Source organism: Miniopterus natalensis (assembly GCF_054644295.1).
Source record: "Miniopterus natalensis isolate mMinNat1 chromosome 9 unlocalized genomic scaffold, mMinNat1.hap1 SUPER_9_unloc_1, whole genome shotgun sequence".
NCBI classification, from domain to species: domain Eukaryota; kingdom Metazoa; phylum Chordata; class Mammalia; order Chiroptera; family Miniopteridae; genus Miniopterus; species Miniopterus natalensis.
Window position 1 is genome coordinate 1 of NW_028269916.1, and position 24036 is coordinate 24036.

At 54.5% G+C, this 24036-nt stretch overlaps 1 protein-coding gene across 3 annotated transcripts in view; it reads left to right on the forward strand.

The window, feature by feature from the left end:
* Window positions 1-73: 73 nt before the first annotated feature.
* The window catches only part of PTPRF (protein tyrosine phosphatase receptor type F), a 62154-nt gene continuing 38191 nt past the window's right edge, over window positions 74-24036 (forward strand). For all 3 annotated transcript variants that reach the window (XM_087813712.1, XM_087813710.1, XM_087813711.1), the window contains exons 1-3: window positions 74-233; window positions 12273-12461; window positions 21573-21683. In XM_087813712.1, coding sequence (XP_087669838.1) covers window positions 74-233; window positions 12273-12461; window positions 21573-21683 — 460 coding nt within the window. The remainder of the gene's footprint in view (window positions 234-12272; window positions 12462-21572; window positions 21684-24036) is intronic.

Below are 24036 nucleotides of genomic sequence, written 5' to 3' on the forward strand. Positions count from 1 at the left end.
TGTCTCTGTCTCTCTCTCCCCTGCGGGCCTTTTGGAGCAGGATGATGGCTGACCCAGAGCAAGTTGTGACCAAATGTCTGTCCTCTGGCAGGTAATTGAGTTTGATGATGGGGCAGGGTCCGTGCTGCGGATCCAGCCATTACGGGTGCAGCGAGACGAAGCCATATATGAGTGCACGGCCACCAACAGTGTGGGAGAAATCAACACTAGTGCCAAGCTCTCGGTGCTGGAAGGTAAGTGCCACGGAAGGACATGGCATGGTGGGCAGGTAAACTGATGTCTGGGAAGAACCAGCCAGCCAGCCCTGTCCCAGCCACTGGGTGGTGTGTGTTTGGTAGAAAGAACTGGCCATTCTAGGGTGGGTGAAGGTCAGCAATGGACAAAGATGGTCATTGGATCTGGCCTGGATGGTTTGGCTTGTGCTGGGTCAGCTGTGTGCCTCGTGTCTTTGTATTCTCCTGCTGAGAAGGGCATTTATCTGGTGGTGTCTAGAGTCTGACTTGAAGTGTGGGCTGCAGCTGTGTATCGCTTGGGTTACATGGCTCCTGGCAGTGGATCGGGCTTCAGAGAGTTGTGTTCCAGTTGCAAGGGCCCTACATGGGGGGCTGGGGCTCTATGTGTAGATTTTAGTGTCTTCTCTCACTTGATGGCTCCTCCATTCACAAACATTCCCTAATGTTACCTTGTGTCCAGAGGGTTGTCTGACCGGGCTCTCTAAATTTCAGTCTCCAGTAAGTGCTGTGGGGGCAGCCCAGAGGACTGGGGGAGCACAGGGGAGAAGGGAGCTGTTGTCTAAGCTGAGTTCTGAGGATAAGTGGGAGTTTGGGTGGAGCCCTTTGCAGAAGGAACAACATCAGCATGTGCCAAGGCCCAGAGGCAGGAGAGAATGGAGCTTTTTGGATGGTGTGTGGAGCTGGAGGGCTCAGAAAGAAGAGGGGGAGAGCAATTCACCATTTTCCTGGAGACATGGGAAGCCATGAACAAAGTGGCATGATCAGTCCCCAGCCACGATGGATTCATTAGTCTGAATATGTCTGCGTGTATTTTCAAAATGTAGTATTGATTGTTGCTTTTTTAAAAAAATCACAATAGCAATACCTCTTTACTATTGAAAATTTGGTAAGTATAAAATAGCACATAGGAAAAAATAAAAATCACCTGTTATCGGACCTCTGCTATTAACACTTGGTTAGTTCTTTATAGTCTGTTTTCTGTGCATGCATTTTATATATATAACAAAAATGGGACCACATTCTGCCCAATGATTTGTAGACTGCTGTTTTTAAAAAAACATATCTTGAACACCGTTCTCTTCATTAAGTTTTCTTCTGCATCATTATTTTTGATGGCTGTGGGTAAGTGTCACATGGAAGTACCCTAATTTATTTAGCCATTCCCTTATTGTTGGACACATATGGTCTTCCCAGTTTTTTGCTTTTACAAATAAGGTGTTATACACATCTTTGCAGATAAGATGTATTCACCTTCCTGATTATTTCCTTATTCTAGATTCATGGAGATGCTGGATCAAAACTGCACATGCGTTTTTAAGGTTTTCAATATTTCCAGAAGATTGTGTCAGTTTACACTCCCACCAAGCAGGTCATAAGAGGGCCTCTTTTCTGCACATCCTTACCAGCAGTGGGAATTATCATTAAGAAAATATCTTTGCCAAGTTAATAGGCAAAAAATGGCATCTCAATTTAATTTGCATTTCTTTGATTACGAGAGCAGTTGAGCATCTTTTCACATTGGCCATTTTTACGCTATGGCTTCTTGGGTTCACACATGCATCCATTCAGTAATTTCTTTTGTCTGTGTGCCTCCTGGGAGGCAGGGCGGGGCCCTCCAGCTTCAAGGGGCAGTGGAGGACAATGGTTAAGAACAGGGGCTCTGACCACTTACTCTCTCACCTTATAACCTTGGGGAGGTAACTGTGCCTCTGAGCCTTATTTGCTCTACCTGTAGATAGAGATGCACTACCTAGCGCCCAGGCTGGTTTGGAGGATCAGATATGATGTAGTTTAGCCCTTCACAGGATTCCATCAGGAACTGTAGCTGCTAGAATGTTGGGATAGAAGCCGTACATTCTGAGCCCCAGGCCTCTGAGCTGGCAGCACCTGGCTTCTATGCTGCCTGGCATTATCTGGGTGGTGCAGCCCCTATCTTTTACTCCCATGGGGGGAGTATTTACCTGAGGGGCAGGGGCCCAGAGGACAGGCCCTGGGCCAGGATCACTGATTGCTGAGTGTTCTGACCCAGCCACCCCTGACCTCAGTTTCCCCACTCATGACCTGAGGGCAAGCATTTCAACACTGTCCTCCCTCCTGTTGGTGTCTGCCCCAGCAGTGAGCCATCTGCCCTGCCCTGGCATTTGGGAAGTGGTTAAAGGGCCAGACTGTGGCTCCTGCCCCAGAGGGCGTCTTCTCAGGCTTTCATATTGGAGAAAGGGCCTCCTTGTTAGTGTTGAAAGAGAAATCCTCCCCAAAGCCCCTCAGCCCCAGCTCTGGCCCTGGCCCTCCCCCCAGGTCCTCTGTGGGCACTCTCCTATCCCACTACTGCCCTGGGCAGCTTTAACTTCTAAAGGTTGGAGGAGGAGGAGGAGGAGGATGGTCTTCCAGGGCCTCAGGTGAGGGGCATTCAGACTTGTGGGGGTCTCTCCATCCTGAGGGGCCTTCTGGGATTGGGTTCCTTTAGCAGGGTCTGGGGTATGTTTGTGCTTCTAGAGTATGGAAGGTGTCTGATTGTGTTGGGGAGTGGGGGGCAGGTCCATGTTTGGGTGGGGGTGAAGCTGTGGGCCTGAACGAGCCCCTCCTGCTCCTGAAACACAGCACCCGGAAGGCAAAATGCTGACTTCCCATGTTGGTCTGTGTAACCTTGACCAGCTCTGGGCTTGGCAGAAAGGAGTGGAGTGGGAGGCCTCAAAGGTGCCAGGGGGTGGGGCCAGAGGAATGCAGCCCAGACTGTGACTGCCCTGCCACCCCCACCCCCACCCCCACTCCACCCCGCCTTGCTCCTCCTGGCCTCCTATGCTGGCCAGGAAAGCCCTGTGTGTGTAGGAATGACTGGCGCTTTGGGCTGGAGCCAATCACCACAAGCTGGGCTCTTTAGGGGAGTGGCTGAGGGCTGCCTAGGGAGACCTGGCTCAGGTGAGGGTTTGGTGCACCCCTAAAAGGGAGCTTAGGCCTGCAAGTTTGTTCTAGGCCCCCTGCCCTGCCTTCCCTCACACTCAGCTCCACTGGTGCCTCTGGGAGTGCCCCTGATCATGGCCTTTGCACCCAGCTCCCCAGGCAGAGTCCCCACTGCCCTGTGGTGCCCAGGCAGCTTCTCAGCAGCACAAGCTGGCTGGGGGATGAGCCCGTCCTGGGCTGTGAGGAGTGCAGAGCCCGCCGCCCAGCGTTCCTGTCTGAGTGGTAATTGAAGCCATTAGCGAGCCAGCCTCTCCCTCGCTGGGTAATGGCAGGAAAAGCTCTTCTCACTCCGCACTCTTGAGGCGGCTGAATCACTCCCCCTCCAACCCGCCCCGCTGCCACCACTGAGACAGGGAATCTGACATTTTCCTTCTTGAGGGAGGGGGAGCTGAGGGGGAAGGGAGACAGGCCTTGCTTCTTGGCCTTTGCCTCCAGGAGGTGGAGGGAGTGAGGGTCTTGAAGGTCACAGATTCATCTGGGCCATGGGGTCCAGCCCAGGCAGGACAGTGGTCAGGAAAGCCCCGGTGGAGGCCAGACAGCAGAGGTGTGGCAGGACCCTGGTAACTTGGGTAGGTTCTGGAAGGGCCAAGAAGGAGGTGGTGAGGGAGGAAGGCTGAGGGGCAGGGATGAGCTGTTTCTGACTCTGTCCTGGGGGCCCTGGCTCTGAGGGCTCTGGGTGCAGATGGCATTATTTACCCTGTGGTCATGGATACAGCAGATAATTGTGCACCTGTGTGTGGTGTGGGTGCCCTTTGTGCTATGTGTAAGGCAGGCAGTGTGTATAGCGTGTGTGTGCCTTACAGGCTGTATATATAGCAGGGATGTACAGCAGACTCCGCGCATGTGTGTGTGCGCACATATCGGGCATTATGGGGGGGTGTGCAGCAGGTGGTGTACATCATGCAGCAGGTGGTATACATCATGCAGTGTGTGTGTGCATCAGACAGTGTGGGGGTGTGGTGTGGACAGCAGGTGGTGTACATCACACAGTGTGTGTGTGTGTGCACACATTAGACAATGCGCATGTGGGTGTGGTACGTACACAAGGTGGTCTCCACCTTACAGGCTGTGTGTACAGTAAGGGGCTTATGCAGCAAGCAGCCTGAACTGAATGTATCATCAGTCTGGTGCTGTGGGAGGTCAGAGATACTGGGTCTGGGCTCATTGTCTCTGGGACTACACGGGATGCCTGCTCAGAGCTGTTGGTCAGCTGAGACAGAGATGAACGTGGGACAGAATGGTTGACCTGACCTCTTCTCAGTGCCTGTGATGGCACCTCAGCATTTCTTCTGCAATCAGGCCAGGAGGGAGGGTGCACCAGACAGGGATCCTGCCCAGACCTTGGGATTCTCTCCTCTCTCTCCTCTCCCTCCCCTCCCCCACCAAGCCCAGGTACCCTATACCTGTTCCCACCTGGCCTTGGTGTCTGCTGACTGACCAAGACCACACCACTCTTGCCACATGGGCCCAAGAATCCAGGTGCCTGTGTAGAGTGCCTGGTCTTTCTTGCCTCCAGGCAGGCTCTTGGGGACCAACTGTCAGGCAATGTGAGGTAATGACTGGGGTGGGGGAGCAGTCAGTGCTGGGCCTGAACCCCTGGTTTCTGCCCTGGCTTCGACCCTGGCTGGCTTTGGGACCTGTGAGGTGATGAAGGACCTCTTGAACCCCCCTCCACCCACGAATACACATAATCGCTTTGGAAAAAGCCCCGGCGACGTGAGGGCCGATGAGCAACATATGCCCCTGTCCTGAGTTGTCCTGGGCTGGAGGTGAGCTGGTAAGGGAGCTTGTGTTTTCACAGGGGGTCAGCTCTCCCTGCCCCTGGCCCAGGCTTGACTAGGTAAAGGGCTGCTGCAGACAGAGGATACAGGGGGTGCCCTTTCCTGTTGCCTATATTTGTGTCTGGGTAACAGGCTGGTTTTTATGAAGCAGAGCCTGTCACCTCCCTAATTTGCAGCGACAGAAGACCTAGAACCCAGGCCAACTTCTGCTTCTCCCTTGCAGCAGAGGCATGACTTAATGTGCTCTGGGTCCAGTGACTGTGGTCTCTGTGACTTGTCTCCCCCATATCATGACCACAGTAGCATCTGAGATCACGCACATATAAGACTCTGCATCCACTTCCTGGAGAGTTCTGTGCCCCAGGCATGGGGGTGGGAAACAGGTAGGTGGGCACTTCCAGGAGGCCCTAGAAAGTTAGACTCTGGGTTCCTTGGTACCTGAATCCCCCATTTTTTCTAGTTCTGATCTGCCTTCAAAAGGCCCAAGTGGACTTCTTTCTAAATGGGTCTTCCTGTGGGGTGGGCAGTACACCTGCCTCTTCTGTTAGCCACAGACACACCAGGCGCTTCCCCTGTGCCCACCGTGGCCCTCTTACCCCTCTAGTCACAGGTGCTTATAAAGCCCTGCTATGTGCATAGCCCCCTTGATTACTCCCCTCTCCCCCAGCCTCATGACCACAGTGGAGTTGGCAGCTCTGGGAACAGGTAGCCAAGTTGGAGGTTTTAAATGACTCTGTGTGTGTGTGTGTGTGTGTGTGTGTATATGCATGTGTGTGTGCCTTGACCGGTGTGGCTCGGTTGGAGTGTTGCCCTGTACACTGAAAGGTCACGGGTTCGATCCCCGATCAGGGCCATGTGGGAAGCAGCTGATCAATATGTTTCTCTCTCCTTCTCACTTCCTTTCTCTCTAAAATCAGTAGAGGCATGTCCTTGGGTGAAGATTAAAACAAAAAATAAAAATTTTTAAGTGACCCTGTGTGTGCACATTCTCCATCCTTGGTGAGGTGCTCTGTCTCTCTGGTTGCCAGAGGAAAGAGGATTTTAATAATGGGAGCGACATGATCAACTGTATGCTTCAGAAAGGTCACTGAGAGTGCAGAGTGGGGTGGAAGGAGACCAGTGAGAGGTTGGGGCAGCCCTGTAGCCCAGACAACAGGTGGCAGTGGGCCAACCCAAGCAGTGGGTAGGAGAGGAAGTGAGACTGGGTTACAAGTATATAGAGAGAGGTGGCCTGCCTGGCTGCCTGGGGGAGGAGGTGGGAGCCTCTGGGTTACTGGCTCTGTGGCCAGGTAGACGGTGGTGCTGTTCTCCGAGATTCAGGTGTGGGAGGAGGACCAGGTTTGAAGGGGCAAGTTGATGAGTCCTGTTAGAAATCTGTTGTGTCAGACATGTACAGGCATCCAGGGGAGGTGTCAAGGAGGCCTTGTTCAGATCCACCTGGCAGTCCAAGGAACATCTGGAGATGGAGTTTTGAAGGCCAAGAAATGGCAAATCTCAAGGAGCGAGACCCAACAGGGGAGGAAGGGGTCTGGATGGAGCCCCAGAAGCTAACTCTTTGCCTTGGGACAGGAGTTTCTATAGGAATCTGGTGAAGAGGATCTGAGAGGTGGGCGGGAAAACAGAGTAAGGCCATGGAAGTCAGAGAGAAAAGAGGACATGGAGGAGGAGGAGGTCATCAGCAGGGTTGGGTGCTGTCCAGAGGTCAGGCAGGATGACTCTGAGAAGTCTCCTTTGGGTTTATCTCCATGGAGTCATGGTTGACCTTGGGGTACATGCTGGCAGGAAGCAGTGGGGGTGACAGCTTGGCTCCAGGGGCCTGAGGAGTGAGTGGGAGGCTGCCGCTGGTCTGGAGTGACTGATGGTGGGAATGGTAAATGGATCAAAAGAATCCTCCTGAAGTGGGATGGAGGTGGGAAGCTCCAAGAGGAGAGTCTAACATGGGCCAGGGCCTGGAAGCCAGAGTGTGGGTAGGGTGTGTGCCCAGGGAATGGCCCCGGGGCCGCTTGGGCATGTGTGGTGGGGAGGTTGAGTAGGGCTGTGTGAGATACCAGGGAAGCCCTGGGTTGAGAGTAGAGACTGGGAGGGGGAGGCCAAGGCTGCCGACAGGCCCCAAACACTTCAGATTAAAAAACAAAACAGGCTTTTAAGATGCCAAGTTTGATGAAATCTGAGTGCTGGAAGAGGTGGGAGTATTCTCTTGGAAAAAGCTGAAAATCGAGACTGAAAGCTGTGAAGGGAGATGGGTTCAAGGCTCCCCAGGTTCCCCCCTTACTTCCTGGAAGCCTGGGGGTGGAGGCGGGCTCTCTGGGAGAGTGTGGGATCCTGCAGGTCGGGGGAGGCCTTTTGACTTGCTAGGGGATGTCTTGGCCTGCCCTTGCTGAGGATGGAGCTGCCTCAGGGACAGGGCCTGAGGTGGCCTTGGTTTCCTCAGAGTGCAGGAGAGCTGGGGGAGCTGTCAGCTACCCACGAAGTTCTTTCATGTGTCTCTACACATCTTTTCATTGTCCATGTCTCTGTGTGTGTCTTCAGGTGCACGTGTCTCAGCACATGTATGTATCAGACTGCATGTGTGTTTGCATGAGTCTGTTTCCACAGGTGCTTGTCACTGCAGGTGGCCCTCCACAGGCACATGTAGGTTTCTGTTTTCGCACCTGTCTTTTTCACCATGTGTAATTCTGTGTCTGCATATTTCTAGGTGTCTGTGTGTTCAGAGACAGGCCTAACACACACACAGGGAGGGGGTCAGGTTTACAGACAGTGCCACCCCAGGGAGCCTGTACTGGTGTGTGCCTGCATGTGCACTGAGATGCCAGGAAGCTGGGTAAACAAGGGTGAGAAGGTCATCTGACAGACGGTGCTGCCCACCCTGAGACCCTGCAAGGCATCTCCATCTGTCATCTTCCCTGGTGCAGCCCCCTCCTCTGGCCCAGACACCGCCTCAGGCATCTAAGGCTGAGCTCAACAAAGAGACCTGTGTGTGCTTTGTAGGGGGCCTCAGCAGCCTCCCTCCCCCAGTCATTGCAGCCAGCCTAAGCTGATCCCCTGTCCACCCCCACTCTAGTCTCATCTGTCAGGACCCCAACATTTTCCTTTGCTTCAACCAGACCCACCTTTCTCACCCTCCCACAGCCTTTACTCAGACAGCCCCTCCCTCCCCCCACCAAAGCTCTCCCTGCCTCCCATGCTCAAGTGTTTCCTATTCTTACATCTCCTTCTTCCTTCGGGAAACTGCCAAGCTAGCAGGTGGGTTGTGGAATTGAACTGATCCACTCCACCGCTGCTGTGGGACCTCAGCCAGGCTTCTGCCCCTTTCTGATCCTTAGGCTCCCAGCACCCCAGTGCAGGTACGTACATGCCCTGTCATCCTCTGCCCAGAAAAGGGGTCAGGTCTCCCTTTGCAGTATCTAAAAACCAGCACAGTTTGGAGCTACCACAGGCACAGAGGTCTGTGGGAGCAGACCCTGGGGGAATGTGTGTGCACCCTATATGTGCATATGTGCATGCAGCTGGAATCCACAAACAGCTGTAGAGACTTGGGCTCCTGGTACCTCTGAAGTCCGCAAAGGCATCTGTTTCCATCCCTTATCAGAGGATGGAGGACCTCAGCCCCACAGCGGCAGACACTGCAGATGCCCAGGCATTGAGGCTGCAGGTGTGTGGGGATCTCCCCCATTCCTGTGCTGTGCTGGGAGTGGGGGGGACAGCCATCATTTTTGGTTGAGCAGGAAGGACGCCTAGGAGAGTGGGTTCCCTGGAGTTGGGAAGTGGGGGTCCTGGGAGGGGTCACCACGGCTCCACCCAGGTGGGGAGGGAGGGCGGCAGCTGTGCAACGCTTGGGCACGCGCAGCCCTTCCACGGCAGCGCCCGTCACCGTTGCTATGGTTACCGGGTGGCCTGGAAGGGGGAGGGGCCCTTCTTCCCCTCCCTCTCCTCAGGACAGGTTTTGAATGGACTCCACATGAAGGGTACGTTCGGATGTTGGAACCTGGGTGCCTGGCCACTGCCCATGTGTAGCCACATGTGGGAACAGTCCGGTTGGTCTTGCAGTAAATAAAAATGCCCAGGCTTATGTGCAGGGGGTTGTGGTGGAGTGGCTGAGCCCTGGAAGCTGGCAGAGGGCGTGGCTTGGGAATGGGCTGAGCCAGCCTTGGGGAGGTTAGCCAGAATGATGGTAGGGTGCTCGCAGGGGTGCTCTCCCCTCCACTGGCCCTGCCCTGGCCCAGGCCTGCTAGGCACTTGGTCCCACCACCTGGTCTCATCCCAGCCCCACCTCCCATCCAACTGTGTGACCTTGGGCAGGTTTCTAGATCTCTTTAAACCCCCATTTGTTTATATACCTCAGGATTTCGGAAAAGATTAAATCATTCTGTAAAGCATTTTAACTAAGTACCTATAAGGTAGTAAATGTTTCATTAACACTTTTTCTCCCTCTTATCTGGGCCTCACTTTTCCCAGTTGATGGGTTTGGAGTGATCATGTGACATCTGCAGGAGGAATTTGCCCTGGTCTTTAGCTTGAGTGGTTCTCCTGCCTGCTCCTCACCATAGGACCCAGCTCCTATGGGGGGTAGGGTGTAGGGGATAAATGTGCTAGTGTGTGGCTGGGTCAATTTACAGCAGTGTGCCCAGTGCTCAGCTTGTCCAGGCATACGGCGGGCATCAGAAACCGGCTGCTGTCCTCGGCTCCGTATAACGAGCTGGACGCAGCAGGTGAGCATAGAGGGAAAAGACAGCAGTGGTGACTCCTGGGGCCAGAGTCCTCCTGTGAGGCACACTTCTCCTTCCTGAGGTGCAGGACTGCAGCCTCATGAGTCTGCCTGGAAGCCTCCTTGGCACAGGGGAATGGCTTTTGGGTCCTGCTGTTTTGTGGACAGCTCTTCACACATGCCAGTTTCAGGCTCTGACAGCAGTGCCTGAGGGATGATCTGAGCCAAGGATGGAGCCATTGAGGGCACGATAATTGAGGGAGGAAAATTAATTGTCCTTAATTTGGCGTAAATCCCAAAGACCTTCTCTGTGTTAGGAATTCAGAGTAGATTCCTGGGACTCGGGGTTGCAGATGTTTATTTTCCTTCCCTTCTCCTTGATGACTGTCTTACTAGTAGATAGGGGTCAGCTGACTCCTGGACCCTAACTCTGGCAGGCCCTATCCCCTCTGTCCACCCTCACCTCCATTGCTCAGGAGGGCTTAGCAGGTAGGATTGAGGTCTGGGAGGAACTAAACTGGCACCCTGGTGGGCTAGGATGGCTCTGGCAGTCCTGAGTGCCCCCACCTGCTAGGAAGAACAGGGAGCATGGAAGGGGAACCCTGGGCCTCAGGCCCTGCCCTACCCTGGCTGTGAAAGCAAGTGGTGGCAGGGCCAAAGGAAGCTGTTCCCTGCTTGGTGCATCCCAAGTCCTGCCTCATTTCCATCCTCTCTTTTCTTGCCACTGTTTAACATTTTCCTTTTAAAAATCAGAGCTGAAAGTTAGGACTCTGTGGGATCATATTTACAGCCAAGGAGATGCTTGGGTCATGCCTGGAATTTTTAGGGCTGCAGATGGGGAAGCGTACTGCAGGCTACAGGGAGAGGCTGGGGAGATGAGGACATGGTGGAAGTTCTACTGCTCCCACCCCCAGAACCCATCTCCTGACTGGACCACAGTCCCTTTGGGATGCCCCTGGCACCTGGAGCCTTGGCAGAGAACTCGTGGGGTCTGGCACCAGGTAGAGGGATGTCTTGCCTCTGCCTGGTAGGGTTCCTCCAGCTTCCTCTCTTGTTTGCCCTCATCCCCCATTGGTCTCACTGGGTCTCAGAGCTTTCAGGCAGGACAGCACTGCCCCCCTTTACTTTCTTTCCTTCTGAGATGCCATGTGCCTTTTCCCTGGCACAGGAGTCTGACCTCAGCAAATGTCCCTGCACACCCACTTACGCTGGGCCTGTGGGAGGGAGGTGCAGAGCCTTGCTAGTCTCCTGGTCACCCCCACCCTGGAGCCCCACTCCTAGGAGATTGACAGTGGACAGCATTCCCCTTCCCCCATTGGGTGTGCCTGGCATCCACACTGGTGAAGAGGCTCTGGTGAGCTCACACACAGTCTGTAGTTTTCTCCTGGGAGAAGGGCCTGTCACCAGCCCAGGACAGGACAGGGGGCCCCAGGCCTGGTCTTGGTACTTGTCTGCCCCAGTGGCTCAGCCCTTGCTAGTTATAAGAACATCAGCTAATATCCGTTGGGTGCAGATTCTTTGTCAGACAGACTCGAGCACCTCATGGGTATTATCAGATGTCCTCATGATGCCTTTACAAGGTGGGTGCCTGAACCCCGTTTTCAGATAAAAACAGAGACATGGAAAGGATTTGTAACACACCCAGGTTACAGCTGGTTAGTGGTGGAGGTGGATGCTCTACTTGGTTTGCACTAGTCTGGACCCTGTGCTTCCAACCGCTTGTGCTTCCAAGGGTGGGGAGTGGGCAGCCTTGCCCCCCAGACCCTCAGGACTGATGCAGGAGTCCATATGCAGGGGGGTGAGGGGGGGGGTGCTAATGTTTGTTCTAATTGCACCTGTGGAAGTGACTCTGAGCCAGAAGACAGCAGCTAGGGAGGAGCTTTGCCCTGTTCCCCCCACACCCTCCATCAACTTTTAGTGTGCTCAGAGCTTTTTTATTTCCTTAGCCTCCATGTGCTCATACATGGTCCCCAGGCCTGGCTCTGGCCCCCAGGTCAGAACTGAGTGAGGGAGGAGGGTCAGGATCAAGGCTGCAGTAGAGAATGAGTCAGAGTCAGGATCGGGGGTCGAGGGTGGCTCATTGGTAGCATAGGGGGTGTTCAGAGCCAGGGCTAGAACCCAGGCTGTGATGTGGGGTTCTGCCATGTGGTGGAGCTGAAGGCTGGATGCAGACAATGGCGGAAGAAGACAAGGGGGGTGGGTGCTGGACAGCACAGGGAGCCTTTGGGGGGTGAGTGTTGCTGTTGATGCCACTGAGTCAGCTGTGAGCCCCATACAGCCCAGCGTCCCTCTAGCACTTTTTGCTACATCAATCCTAGTTTCTCCCAGGGCCTAGAGAGACAAGTGCTGATGTCTTCAGTCTGAGGCATTGCTTCTCAGACCTGGAAACCAACTGCCTGACAGGGCAGGTGATTCCCCCTGCAGCTCCGGGCCCTGTGAAGGGTAGGTCTGGGCAGTGGGCCTCAGGGCTCTGCTTGGAAGTCAGGGATCAGGGAGAGAAGAATCTTGAGGATCCCAGCCAACCTTGGAGTCAGGGGTAGCTGTCCACAGAGGGAGGCCCTAGCCCTAACATGCACATCTATTCTTTGTCTGTAGAGAACCAGATGCCCCCAGGGTTCCCCTCCATTGACATGGGGCCTCAGCTAAAGGTGGTGGAGAAAGCGCGCACCGCCACCATGTTATGCGCAGCAGGAGGGAATCCAGACCCTGAGATCTCTTGGTTCAAGGACTTCCTTCCTGTGGATCCCTCCACAAGCAACGGTCGCATCAAGCAGCTGCGTTCAGGTAAGCAGAAGGCTGCACAGACATGAGGAAAAGTGTGGGGCCTGAACCCAGCACAGCCTTCCTTCTTGGGCCTGGGTGCCTGGGAGCCACAGGAGGCCTCCACCTGGGGCTGACCCTCCAGGGCTGAGCTGAGAGCACCTAGTGGGTGGGCCGGATGTTGCTGTAGGCCCACCTGGCCCAGGAAGAGAGCTAGTCATCGGTGATTCTTTTACCATCCCGGCATTGTCAGACTCAGACTTCAGGCCAGCCCTACTCCTCACAGGACTGTCACAGGAGTGTCATGCCCAGCCTGGTGTCGGGCTCTGCATAGTTGCTCTGTTGGTGTTCCTCCTCCACCTTCCCTGTAGCCTGTGGCAGTAGTTCTGGGAAGACACGCTATCTCGCGCGATAGCCTGGGAGGGGGCCTGGATTGTGCTTCCCTTTGCTTCTCCAGACTGCAGGGAAAGAGGCCAAAATGCCTGATTCATCAGGCTTCAAAAGGCTGGACCTCAGAGCTTAGAGCCAGGGAGAGTTGCTGCTGTCCCTCAGCCACCAAGGCCACCTCTTCCCTCTGGATGTCTCAGTAGAGCCAGCTTGGAGCCCTGGGAGCAAGGATACCATCTTGACCAGGCGAGAGGTGTCGCCCCATTGATCGATCTGCCTGCGAGGCTCCCGCCAAGATAATTGATTCAGTTTTTGTGGGAATGGAGCAGGCGGGAAAGGAGGTTCAGGATCAGCTTAGCTGCATTCAGCATCTTCCGCCAGCATGGCTGGACCCATAGGCCTTGGTCCAAAGTTCTCCTGGTAGCTGTGGGATGGGGGCTCGGGCAGGATGACCAGTTCTGGCTGGAGCCCCTCAACTGTGATGCCAACACTGTAAAGGAGGACGTGACTCTGCTCCTCTCAGGCCCTGCTGCTTCAGAGGGTTCCTTGCCACTCCATGTGGTGCCCAGGGAGGAGGGAGAGATGATGTGCCCAGCAGGGGCAGGATTCCGGCCCCAGCTACGGCCGCCTGAGACAGCCTATGAAGTGTTAGCTCATTTAATTTAATTAAAACTCAACAAGATGGAGGCAGCTGTAGTGCAGTTAATTAAAACAGCCATAATCAAGGCAGGAAACAGTCCGGCAGCGTTTGTAGCCATTGCCCAGTGCTGCCCAGAGGCCGGCACGGTTCGGCTCCTCTGTGTTTCCCCACAGTCCCCCAGGCAGGCTCCCCAAGCAGCCAGATGGTCCTCCCCGCAGGTCTGGCCTCCACCCCGAATGGCACTGATTGTCCGTGGCAGCAGTTCTGGGAAGACACGCTGTCTCGCGCGTTCGTTCATCAAGTATTTATGTAGTGCTTGCTGTGTGCCGGGCCCCGTGCCACCCATTCACTGCCCTGTGAGTTGGCTTCCGCCCAGTACTCCACCCAAAGCTGCCTAGGCCTCAGCCTCCTTGTTCTCTCAGCAGCAGTCCACACCCCTCCCTCCTTCTCAGCCACTCCCTCCTAGGTCTCCCTGGCTTTTCTCTTTCTCTATCTGCCCTACAGTCTCCTCTTCCTCTGCCTGTTCCTCCAGCTGGGGAGCCGTGAGCCCTGTCCTTGCCCCATGGACAGAGCCTTTCCCTGGGCCTGCTCACCCACTTCAGGTACCCTCTCCACTCCTGCAACTGCCAGATCTGTCTCTCCAACCTAAACATCTTGCCTGTGTTCTAGACCAAAAAATGTATCTGCCTTCTGGGTGTCACCCGGACTGTGATGAGTGATGACCTTCCCAGACAGCCATACCCTTCTCCTGCTGAGCCTCTCTCTCTGAGTGGCAGCCTCCAACCTGAGATCCTGACTCCCCTTCCGGCAAGGAATGACCAAGTCCTCTTGATTTGGCACCATCGACTCTCAAGCTGGTCCCCTTTTCTCCTTTCTCCCTGCCTTGGCCATGTCCCAGGTCACCAAAACACTGTTCTTCCTGCTTCTACGCTCTCCCCTGAAATCTATCCTCCAGCACCGTCAGAGTTTTCTGCTCATGTCCCTCTGTGCTCTGACATCCTCATTGCCCACATGGTCAGGTGCATGCCCTTGAACAGAGCACCTAGCACCTTTCTCTATCTTCCCCTGCTCACGTCTCCACCTTTGTCTCATTGGGTCCTGGCTGCACCCCTTACTGACTCTGTGGCCTCAGTTAAGTTATTTAACTTCTTTGAGTTTCAGATTTTTCATCTTTAAAAAGGAGTTGCAGAGAGCACTGAGACAGTGGCAATCAGAGCTTTAGTTTACTGCCTGGTGTATGGTGAGGGCTCTGGGAACTGTGCTCTTCCTATTCCCACTTCCACTGAGAGCCTCTCTGACTCCATCCTGGCCCTCTGCTCACATTCACCAAATGTGAAGCTCCCTCCCCCCCTTTTCTGCCTAAAACCTACTCCTTTAGGACTCATCTCACTTTACATTTTACCATCTGGCTCTAGCTCTACTCACTTAGGCTGGGCCCTCCTTACTGGGAGGGCCTGGGTCTCACTCCCCTCTGCAAGGTCCCCCCAGTGCCCCGGACAAGTCCAGCTATAGGACAGGTATCTCTGAGCCCTTGTTGAGGAATTATTTCATGAACATGACCTTTGGACCCTGCCCCTGCAGACTGATGTCCACTCCTTCTGCTTCCCAGGTCCAGGAAAGATCTCTTTGCTAGACCTTTTCTGCCCCTGTGACCTGAGGGTTGTGGGCCCAAAACCCGGCTACTAGGATGGAACCAGATGGCACCTGAGGGGACTCAACAATTTGACCTCTGGGTGGAGGTAATGGACAGGACTCTTCCCCCATCACTGCCTGATCCTGGCCCCTGGCCCCTGATCCCAGTAGCTGCTGCCCCTGTCCTGTTTCCACTTCAGATGTGCTGGGGCTGTTCCTAGCACATTGACAGGGACATCCCTTCATAGAGTAGAATCAAGCCCCAGAGCACTTGGCTGTTTACAGGGACTTTCACGGTTTATGCATCACCGACAGTTTACAAAGCACTTTACTGCCTTTGGTTGCACTGGATTCTCCTGCAACCCTGAGAAGTAGGACAGGCTGTGATTGTCATGCTCACTTACAGCTGAGTTAAGGGAGTCACCTGGGGTCACATGTAGAGGTGCAGGGCCAGGGAGCTCCCCCTGTGAGGTCCCCCAGGAGCCTTCTAGTATCACATATGCAGAACCTGGGGCCTGGGGAATGGCCAGGCCCTGCTAGGGATGCAGAGTTCCACAGTCCCATTTTGTCCAAACCTGAGGCCTCCCCTGTCTAGTGCCCAGAAATCAGGCATCTTCGGACTGAGCCACAGCACATGTCACCAGGGTTTGGCCCTAGAGCAGCGCTGGGTAGGAGGGCAGCTGGTGGTATATGCCCAGGTGTGAGCTCTGCTCGACAGGTGCGTTCCTCACTGAAGGGATGTGACCTGCTGCAACAACACGAACCTCTTGGAGAATTTGAACTTGAGAGCCAGGGTGGGCCCATGCAAAATGGGACAGACTCAGGGAGAATGGAAATCGAGTTAGGAGCAGGCAGTGTCGCTCAAACAGCGGGTAGGGACTCACCTGCCAAATGGGGCTCTGAGCTGCTGCTGGGTCCTAAGAGGAGCTGTTGGCCACATGCTCTGCCTAGACAGAGCCCTGAGGGGCCTCCCGTGCTCCACTCATCCTGGTGGCCTGAGTGTGTGAGCTGCCCTCCTGTCATGGTTTATGCATTGAGGACAACGTAATGTACATGTCCACCTGTTCATCCAGAGAGCAGTCTCCTTCCATACCCCCAACACCTGAGCTGAGACTGCAGGGCATCGAGCACAGAGATGCCAGAATATGGCTGTTGGAGGAAGCCTGCTGACCCAGTGAATGGGACCCAGACGGAAGTGCAGAGCAGTCCCTGGAGTGGGTCTGAGGCCTGCAGCCCCCCACTCTGGGGGCTAGCCCTGGCTCCTCTGACTAGAAGAGCCTTTTCCCCGCCTCTGCCCTACCATCCTCCTGGTCTGCCAGGAGGACATGCTGTCAGCATGTGGTCATAATTTCCCTTTGGCCTGAACACACTGGCACCTCTCATGAGCAGTGCTGACTCCCAGGTTCCCTACAGTCTCTCATGGCCACCTTATGAAATGGAAAAGGCAAATCCTTCAGTTTGATGGAAAAATGGTTGTTCTCAGATGTCCAAAGATTCATCAGGTTAGATTTTACTTATTTTTGAAATTATTATTATCTAAAAAATATGTTTTTATTGATTTTTAGAGAGAGAGGAAGGGAGAGGGATAGATAGAAACATCATCCATTGGTCCCCTCCTGCATGCCCCCTATTGGGGATTGAGTCCACAACCCGGTCGTGTGCCCTGACCAGGACTCAGACGGTGATCTCCTCGTCTCCTGGTTCACGATTCTACATTCAGCCACTGAGCCACACCTGGCTGGGCTATCTATTTTTTAACTGATTTGAGAGAGAGAGAGAGAGAGAGAAATATCGATGCGAGAGAAACATTCATCAGTTGCTTCCCACATGCGCCCCGACGGAGGATCAAACCCACAACCTTCTGATGTACTGGACGATGCTCCAGCCAATTGGGCCACACCCAGCCGGGATGCAGGTTAGGTTTTAGAAGAGCTGAGGCCAGAAGCTAGGGGTCCCAGACTGGGCCGTTTTCACAGCCACCCCTCCAGGTCAGGCCAGAACTGACTGCAGTAGATCAGCAGTTTTCAACTTTTTGGTTTCAGGACCTCTAATTGTAAATATCAGAAGACCACAAAGAGCTTTTGTTTGTGTGGGTTTTATCAATAATTACCATATTAGATATTAAGACTGAAAAGATCTTTAATGTTTATTAATCTACTTTAAAATAACTTAAAACCCCATTACATGTTAATATAAATAATATTTTTAATGAAAAAATAATCATATTTTCTAAAAAAAACCTTTAGTGAGAAAAGAGCAGGATTGTTTGACACTCTTACAAATCTTTTTAAATTTTGGGCTTGCTAGAAGATGGCTGGATTCTCACATCTGCTTCTGCGTTCGGTCTGTTGTGATATCACACATCATAGAGCCTCTGGAAAACTCTACCACATGTTTTTGAGAGAACAAGAGTGAAAAAGGAAAATAATTTCTCAGTATTATGAAAATTGTTTTGACTTTGTGGACCCTCTGAAAGGGTCTTAGGGACATTAAAGTTCCCTGGACCAAGTTTGGAGAATCATTGTGATGATGGTTCTTTCTAGACAATCTCTCTGCATCCCCTCACACGCACACCCTACGTCCCAACAGCCGCCTTTGCATTCTGTCTAGCCTCTGGGGTCTGCAAGCAGGCCATGAGCCAGACAAACTGGGTCAATTCCTGCCATGTCACTCAAAAGCTATGTGACCTTGGGCTTTGAGCAGGTCACTTTGTGTTTCTCAGCCTCTGTTTCCTCATTCCTACATGGAGATGGGTAATTCCCCCCGGCAGGTGATGGATGATAACTCCTCCCGGGCAGGTGTCATCAGGCCCATGGAATAGTAATCAGATTTGTCTCTTGGCACACTTCCCTCCCCCAGAAGTAGGCAGAGAGGAGCAGGGGAGACAGTGTTGGGTCTGGGCCCAGGCCCACCCACTGGCTCCTCACTCCTCTGAGTGGTGAAGAAGAGGTCTGAGCACAGCCTCAGAGGAGGCCCCTGTTGGGAAGGGAGCCTGCTCAGACCTTGCACTAGCCTTGCACCAGGCCTTTGGAGGGTGAACACTTGGCCCTCTCAGCTACTGATCCCCAGGATTATGAAGCACTGAACAGACAAGGGCTGGGCACTGGCCTCTGGCTCTCACCAGTCATGTTGGAGAGAAGCTCAGTAGCCACTCAGTTTTTAGAGGGTTGAGTGGGCTTTACTGGGTCTGCCACTAGGTTGTGTGTTCAGACTTTTCTTGCTGCAGGGTGGGCTGGTATGTTTGTTCAGGGAGACCTGGTCTGGTGGTCACCTATGGCGAGCCCTCCTTTTTGCCCTTCTGTCTGCTTAAATGCCCTGGTTTGTTTTGGTAAGTGCTTTGTTTTGAAATCTACCCACCTGTGGATTTGGGTGCCCCTGCGGGGTGAGGTTGCTACCTCTTTTCTTCACCTCCCCCTCCATTGGCCTCAGCCAGTGGGGTCTGCAGGAGCCCTGACTAACAGTCCTGTTGCCCATCACCCGCAGCCTGGCTGACACTGCCCTACTCTCCCCCTCCTCAGAGTAGTGTCAGTGACCTGGGGGACACAGCTTCACCCACACTCAGCCTGGTGCTTGTGCACACATAACCTGCGTCAGCCTGACTCAGGCCTCAATTTCTCCGTGTATTTACGGCCCTTTCTCGTGTTTTATTTTATTTGATTTGGCTTTTTGTGGCTTTCCTTCCTTTTGTACTAATGCTTCTCTCTGATCTTATTTGCATTCAAATTACCTCGCCAGGTGGTTCACCAATTAGAGGTAAGAATGCTGTCCGTGCATCTCGCCACGCCACGCCACGCCTCGCCACTGCCGTCACCACCACTCCATCCCGTCCAGTCCGTCACCTCCCCCATCCCCATCCTGACCTCTCCAGCCTCATTTCCAGCTCTGGCCCCCTCAACACCACCGGCCACCACACACATCCACACTCGGTCATTCCCTCCTGTGGATTCATCCATTGCAAGTCTGGATTGTGAAGATACTCAGCTGAGCCCCGCCTTGGGGACAGCAAATCCTATTGCCCAGGCCTTCTAGGCCAGCCCCACAGAAGGGGCCTGTTGGCTCCTGCAGTGAAGCCAAGCCCTGGTCCTCAAGGCTGGCCACAGAGGGAGATCATGCCTACGAGGTGGGAGAGCATGACTAAGCTTTGCCTTTTCTCCCAAGAGCCTCCTTTGTCTTGGGTCCCTCAGTTACTACTTAACTCCCTTTAACATCCTAGCCCTATGGTAAAATGAGGACCATTCCATATGTACCTCAGCCCAGCAAACACTAGGAGGAACATGTAGTGACGACTTCAGTGTAGATGGTGGGATGACAGCTGAGAAATACAGCTGTGTGACTAAACTCCCTAACCTGTTGACCCCTGGCCGCTTTCATGCAGGAGCCCTGCAGCCCGGGGTTCAAAGCCCAGACTCTGGACTCAAAAGATTTGGGTTCAAGTGTGACTCACCACCTGTATGAACTTCAGAAAATCGATTTGCCTCTCAGAAATCTCTTTCCTCCTCTTTAAATTGGGGCCAAGGCCCCACCTCATGGGACTGTGAGGATCAGAGGAGAGGATAAGGATCTCACACGGTCTGACACAGAGCAGACACCCTGTAAAATGGTTGCTTCTGTACTGTATTTACTCACATCACTCCCCCCACCTCTCCAGTGTCCTTGGGCACATCTGGTCCCTCAGAATTCAGGGCCAAGGTGGTCTCAGGTCAGAAGTTGGGGCTGGGAAGAGCCACTGCCACCCTGTGGAGGTTGGTTCCAGATTTGGGGGTTTCTGTTTACAAATAGGCTCTGGGTCTGTGTTGGGTCCCTGGACCAGTCCTGGCTCTCAGCGCCAGGGAGCCTCCTCTCCCAGTAGGAATCTCACCCAGGCACTACTTCCTGTGCCTGCCTGGCACGCACACACATCCCTCCTCCCCAGCTGAGCTGAGCTTAGTGCAGCCCCTCAGCCAGCGGTGTGACCCACCACATTCCTTCAACGTTTGAAGGAACGTTGTCTGCAGCAGCGTCCATCCATCCCATGAACATGACCTATCCAGTGCCCGTTGGGCTGCTCTCTCAGGAGAAGGGTATTTGGCATGTGATCTCGGCCCTCACACTCCCTGATGTCCAGTGAAGCCAGGACCACAGAGCAGGCCAGCCCTTTGCCTGAATCAGGGCTGAGCCTGGGAAGCCCCTTCCCCCATTTTCAGCTCCCAAGCCCTTGGGGGTTAACTGTCCCTCCTGCTGCCCTGGGTCTGGGTGGTGGGAGAGGGATGTCAGGCAGTAAAGTGATTGTGGACCATGGTGGTCCTCCCCTGGGGCCTGGGCCATGAGAGTTCTATTTACCCCAGTCAGGTGGGGTCCGCAGGCAATCTCTGTGTCCTGTGTGGGTATGACCGTCAGCCGGCCTGGGCCCTGGGAGGGGTGGGCTGTTAGGGTCACTCTGGATGTTCTGTGCAGGCGGTGGTTTTTCTGTCAGGCTGTGTCCTGTGGGGTTATTAACTGTCCATTGGACTGTCCTGTGTGGGTGTGATTGTCTTGGCTTGTTCCAGGGAAGTGGTGTTACTTGTGCCTCAGGGTGATATCGTCACAGACAGCTTGCCCAGTGTGCTCTCACAAGCAGTTTTTTCAAGTGTTTATTGCCACGACTGGGGGTGTGGCCTAGTCATGTGGTTTGCCTCCCCCATACCACCCTTGCCTTGGGCTCCCCCACCTGGACCTACCAGGACTGGCCCCAAGCCCAAGTTTCCTCCACCCCCTATGAGGGTCCTTTTCAGCTGCCCCCCCAATCCTGGCTCCTGTCTGTCCGTCTGCGGCCAGAGCAGACCCTTCAGGGCGCCGGCCGAGTGGGAGCTACAGCCTCCATTAACCTCCTGAATTATGCAGGAGCCGTGGTGGGTCGAAGCACTTTAGCAGGACCAGGCTGAGGAGACGAGCCGGAATGGGTGGGGCCGGCGGGGTGGGGGTGGAATGGGAGGGGAGGATGGGTGCTGTTAGCAGAGGCTGCTGGATGCCAGGTCCCCAGGGCAAGCCCCTTCCTTCCTGTGGGGTTCTGGTGGGTGGCAGATTCCCAGGCTCTTTCTTGGTGAGAGTATTGCATGCTTACACATCCCAGGCCAGCAGGTCTACAGGCTGCTCCCACCCACGCCTGGCTCTGCGTGGCCTGTCACAGCTGGGAGAATTGATGGGGATGCTCCCTAGCAAGCGCTCCAGTATTGGCAGGAGCGTGGTGGACACTCAGTGGAGTTGGGGGCTGAGGGTAGAGCCAATGGCAGAGCCGACAGGCCCGACTGCGCTTAGGGGTGGGCAGGATTGTGCTCCAGAGTGCGGCCCTTGGTCCCAGCCAGGAGGCCACTGGGCTAGTCAGGGAGAGCTTTCTGGAAGCAACACTGACTTTGGAGTATGGCCCCAATGTCTGCAACGTCTAGTTGACACAAGCCACAAAAGCTGTCAAGACTCCTCCCTGTGTTCCAAGCCTGAACTTGGTCTTTATGTCCCCACAGGTGCCTTGCAGATTGAGAGCAGCGAGGAGTCAGACCAAGGCAAGTACGAGTGTGTGGCGACCAACTCTGCAGGCACACGCTACTCGGCCCCTGCCAACCTATATGTGCGAGGTAAGGACTAGGGCAGTGCAGTGCCTGACCCTGTCTCCAAGGAGCTGAGCTGCCCCTGCTGGGCATGGGCACATAGGGGGCTGCCATGAGCCCAGTCGCTCCTTCTCACCTCTTTCTGCAGCAGTCATAGCAGCAGCAGCTCCCACTGCGCAAGCTCCTGATGTCCACCACTACTATGCCTTTCTTTCCTGTAGGCCCTTTGGGAAGCAGCTACTCTTGGGAGCATTTATATCTCTTGTAGATCCTGCCACATGGGCCCAGAGCCCCATGGGAGTCCAGAGCCTTCTGAGCTGTGTGTGTGTGTGTGTGTGTGTGTGTGCATGTGTGTGTGTGAGACAGAGCAGGCACACTCATTTGTGTGTAAAAGTGCACACCTGCCTAGTCTTCCTAGCCTGTCCTACCATCCACACCCCAGGCAGGGTGGGCTCCAGGCCAGGTGTGCCTACCCTCTGTCCAGGTCTGCCTGGGGCCTTCTTGGAAGGGAAGCCAGCTGTACTCTGTCACCAACCAGGACCTTTTTGTAGGGGGCCAGGCTGAGGCAGCCTGGCAGGTGAGCCTACTGTGTTCCAGGTGTTCCTTGCTGGGACTAAGTGGGTCATGCATTTTCACAATTCCAGCTACCCAGCAGAGAGAGCCTGAGGACTGTTTTTGAGTGTCCAGTCTCTGTGGTGCTCATAGCCCAAGGGTAACCAAAGCTAACCACCTGCCGCTTCCTATGAACATGCTGAGTCTGGTGTGCATGGTGCCCTGGTGGGAGGGCTCTGGGAGTCCCTCCTACCCCCCACTGTCCCCTCACTTAGTCCTCCTGTACAGATGGGCGTCATTAAAAGTGAAACATCTCCCTAAGGGCATCTGTAAAGAAAAGTGGATGCGGCTTCCTTACAGTGATGATTTCATCACACTAAGTGCTTAGTGCAGCTTCATGAGGGGTGTCTGCCTATCCACCCAAGGCTAGGCACAGGGTGGGGCGATCGCAGTGGCCTCTCCCACTCTTTAGGGCCACATGGCCAGATAGGGCAAAGAGAATTAGGCCATCAGCTGTGTACTTACTGAAGGGCTGCCCCATGTCAGGACACAGGTTATTGAGAGGGTACAGGCTTCCAGCCCCTTTGGTGATGAACATCTCGTGCTTCAGAGACAATGGGCCATGCTTGGGGGCATGGGATGGGAGGTCTGGATTGGCCCCCTTGTCAGGTGTCCTGTTCCTTGAGGCTCACCTGAGCCATTCCAGGCGCCTTTCTTAAGGAATGGCATCAGGGAAGGGAGGCCAGGACCACGAGAACCACTCAAAAGACCAAGATAAGTGTTGTAAATTGCACAGCCTTCCCCCCCCCCCACTGCTCCAGACAGAGCTTCTGATATGCATACAGGGGCCTGACGAGTCCCCTCTGAGAGAGACAAGCAGCTGGAAAGACACTTCCTTGTCAAACATCTGCCTCCTCCTACCTGGACCCTTCCACATGCTTGTTCGGACCAAACACTTCTTCCAGAAGGCCATGGGGCTGAGAGAGAGGAGCTTGGAGGTCCCGGGCCTCAGCCAGAAAGCCGCATTGGCATATTTCTTGGGGCAGAGCTGCAGGAGGCCATACAGAGGCAGAAGAAGGCCCAAACCTGCGGTGGATGGACCCTGCATTGTCATTCTGGCTGGGCAGCTTTCTCTAAAGTTACCACCACACTGACCTCGGCTCTGAGGCAGGGCAGTGGGTGAATCTCTTTGGAGCTGACAGCGTGAGCACTGGCCAGGGAGCTCTGACCCTCAGCCCCTCGCAGCCTCCCTGTCTGTGGGCCACTGCTGCCCATACATGGTGGACTCAGGACCCTGACTGGCTCTTGCCATGGCCCATCCCCCACACCCCTACCAGGTCTTTCTGAATTGCCTTCTTGGCTCATTCCCACAGGGAGTGTGGGGGTTCCTTCAGTTCTAGCCCACTTGGCCTGGGACCTAAACAGGTTGTTTTAGCCTGGCTTCAGTTGTCTCTGCCTCTGTCTCACAAACATTTCTGTGGTCCCTGGTATCTCAGTGCCAATCCTAAGTCTGTCCTCAGGCCCCACCTGAACCTGAGCCTGCCCTGCTTTGCTGGGAGCGACCTGCCCTTCAGCCCCAGGACGGGCCCCACCTTATGGGCTGTAGACACCTGGATAGCCCTGCTCCTGGGATCCTTGTGTCTGGTCTTTCTCCCATCCTCATCTCAGTCCTGGCACATCCCCTGCTTTCTGCCCCAGCAGTGCTGAGGGCGCCTATCAGCCCCAGCTCCTCTAGGATAGCTTCTGTGCTAGCCGCCACCTCTGTATCCTGAACCCCAGTCCTGGCCTGCCTGCTGGTCTGTGCCTACTGGCCCCCGCCTCCCAGTAT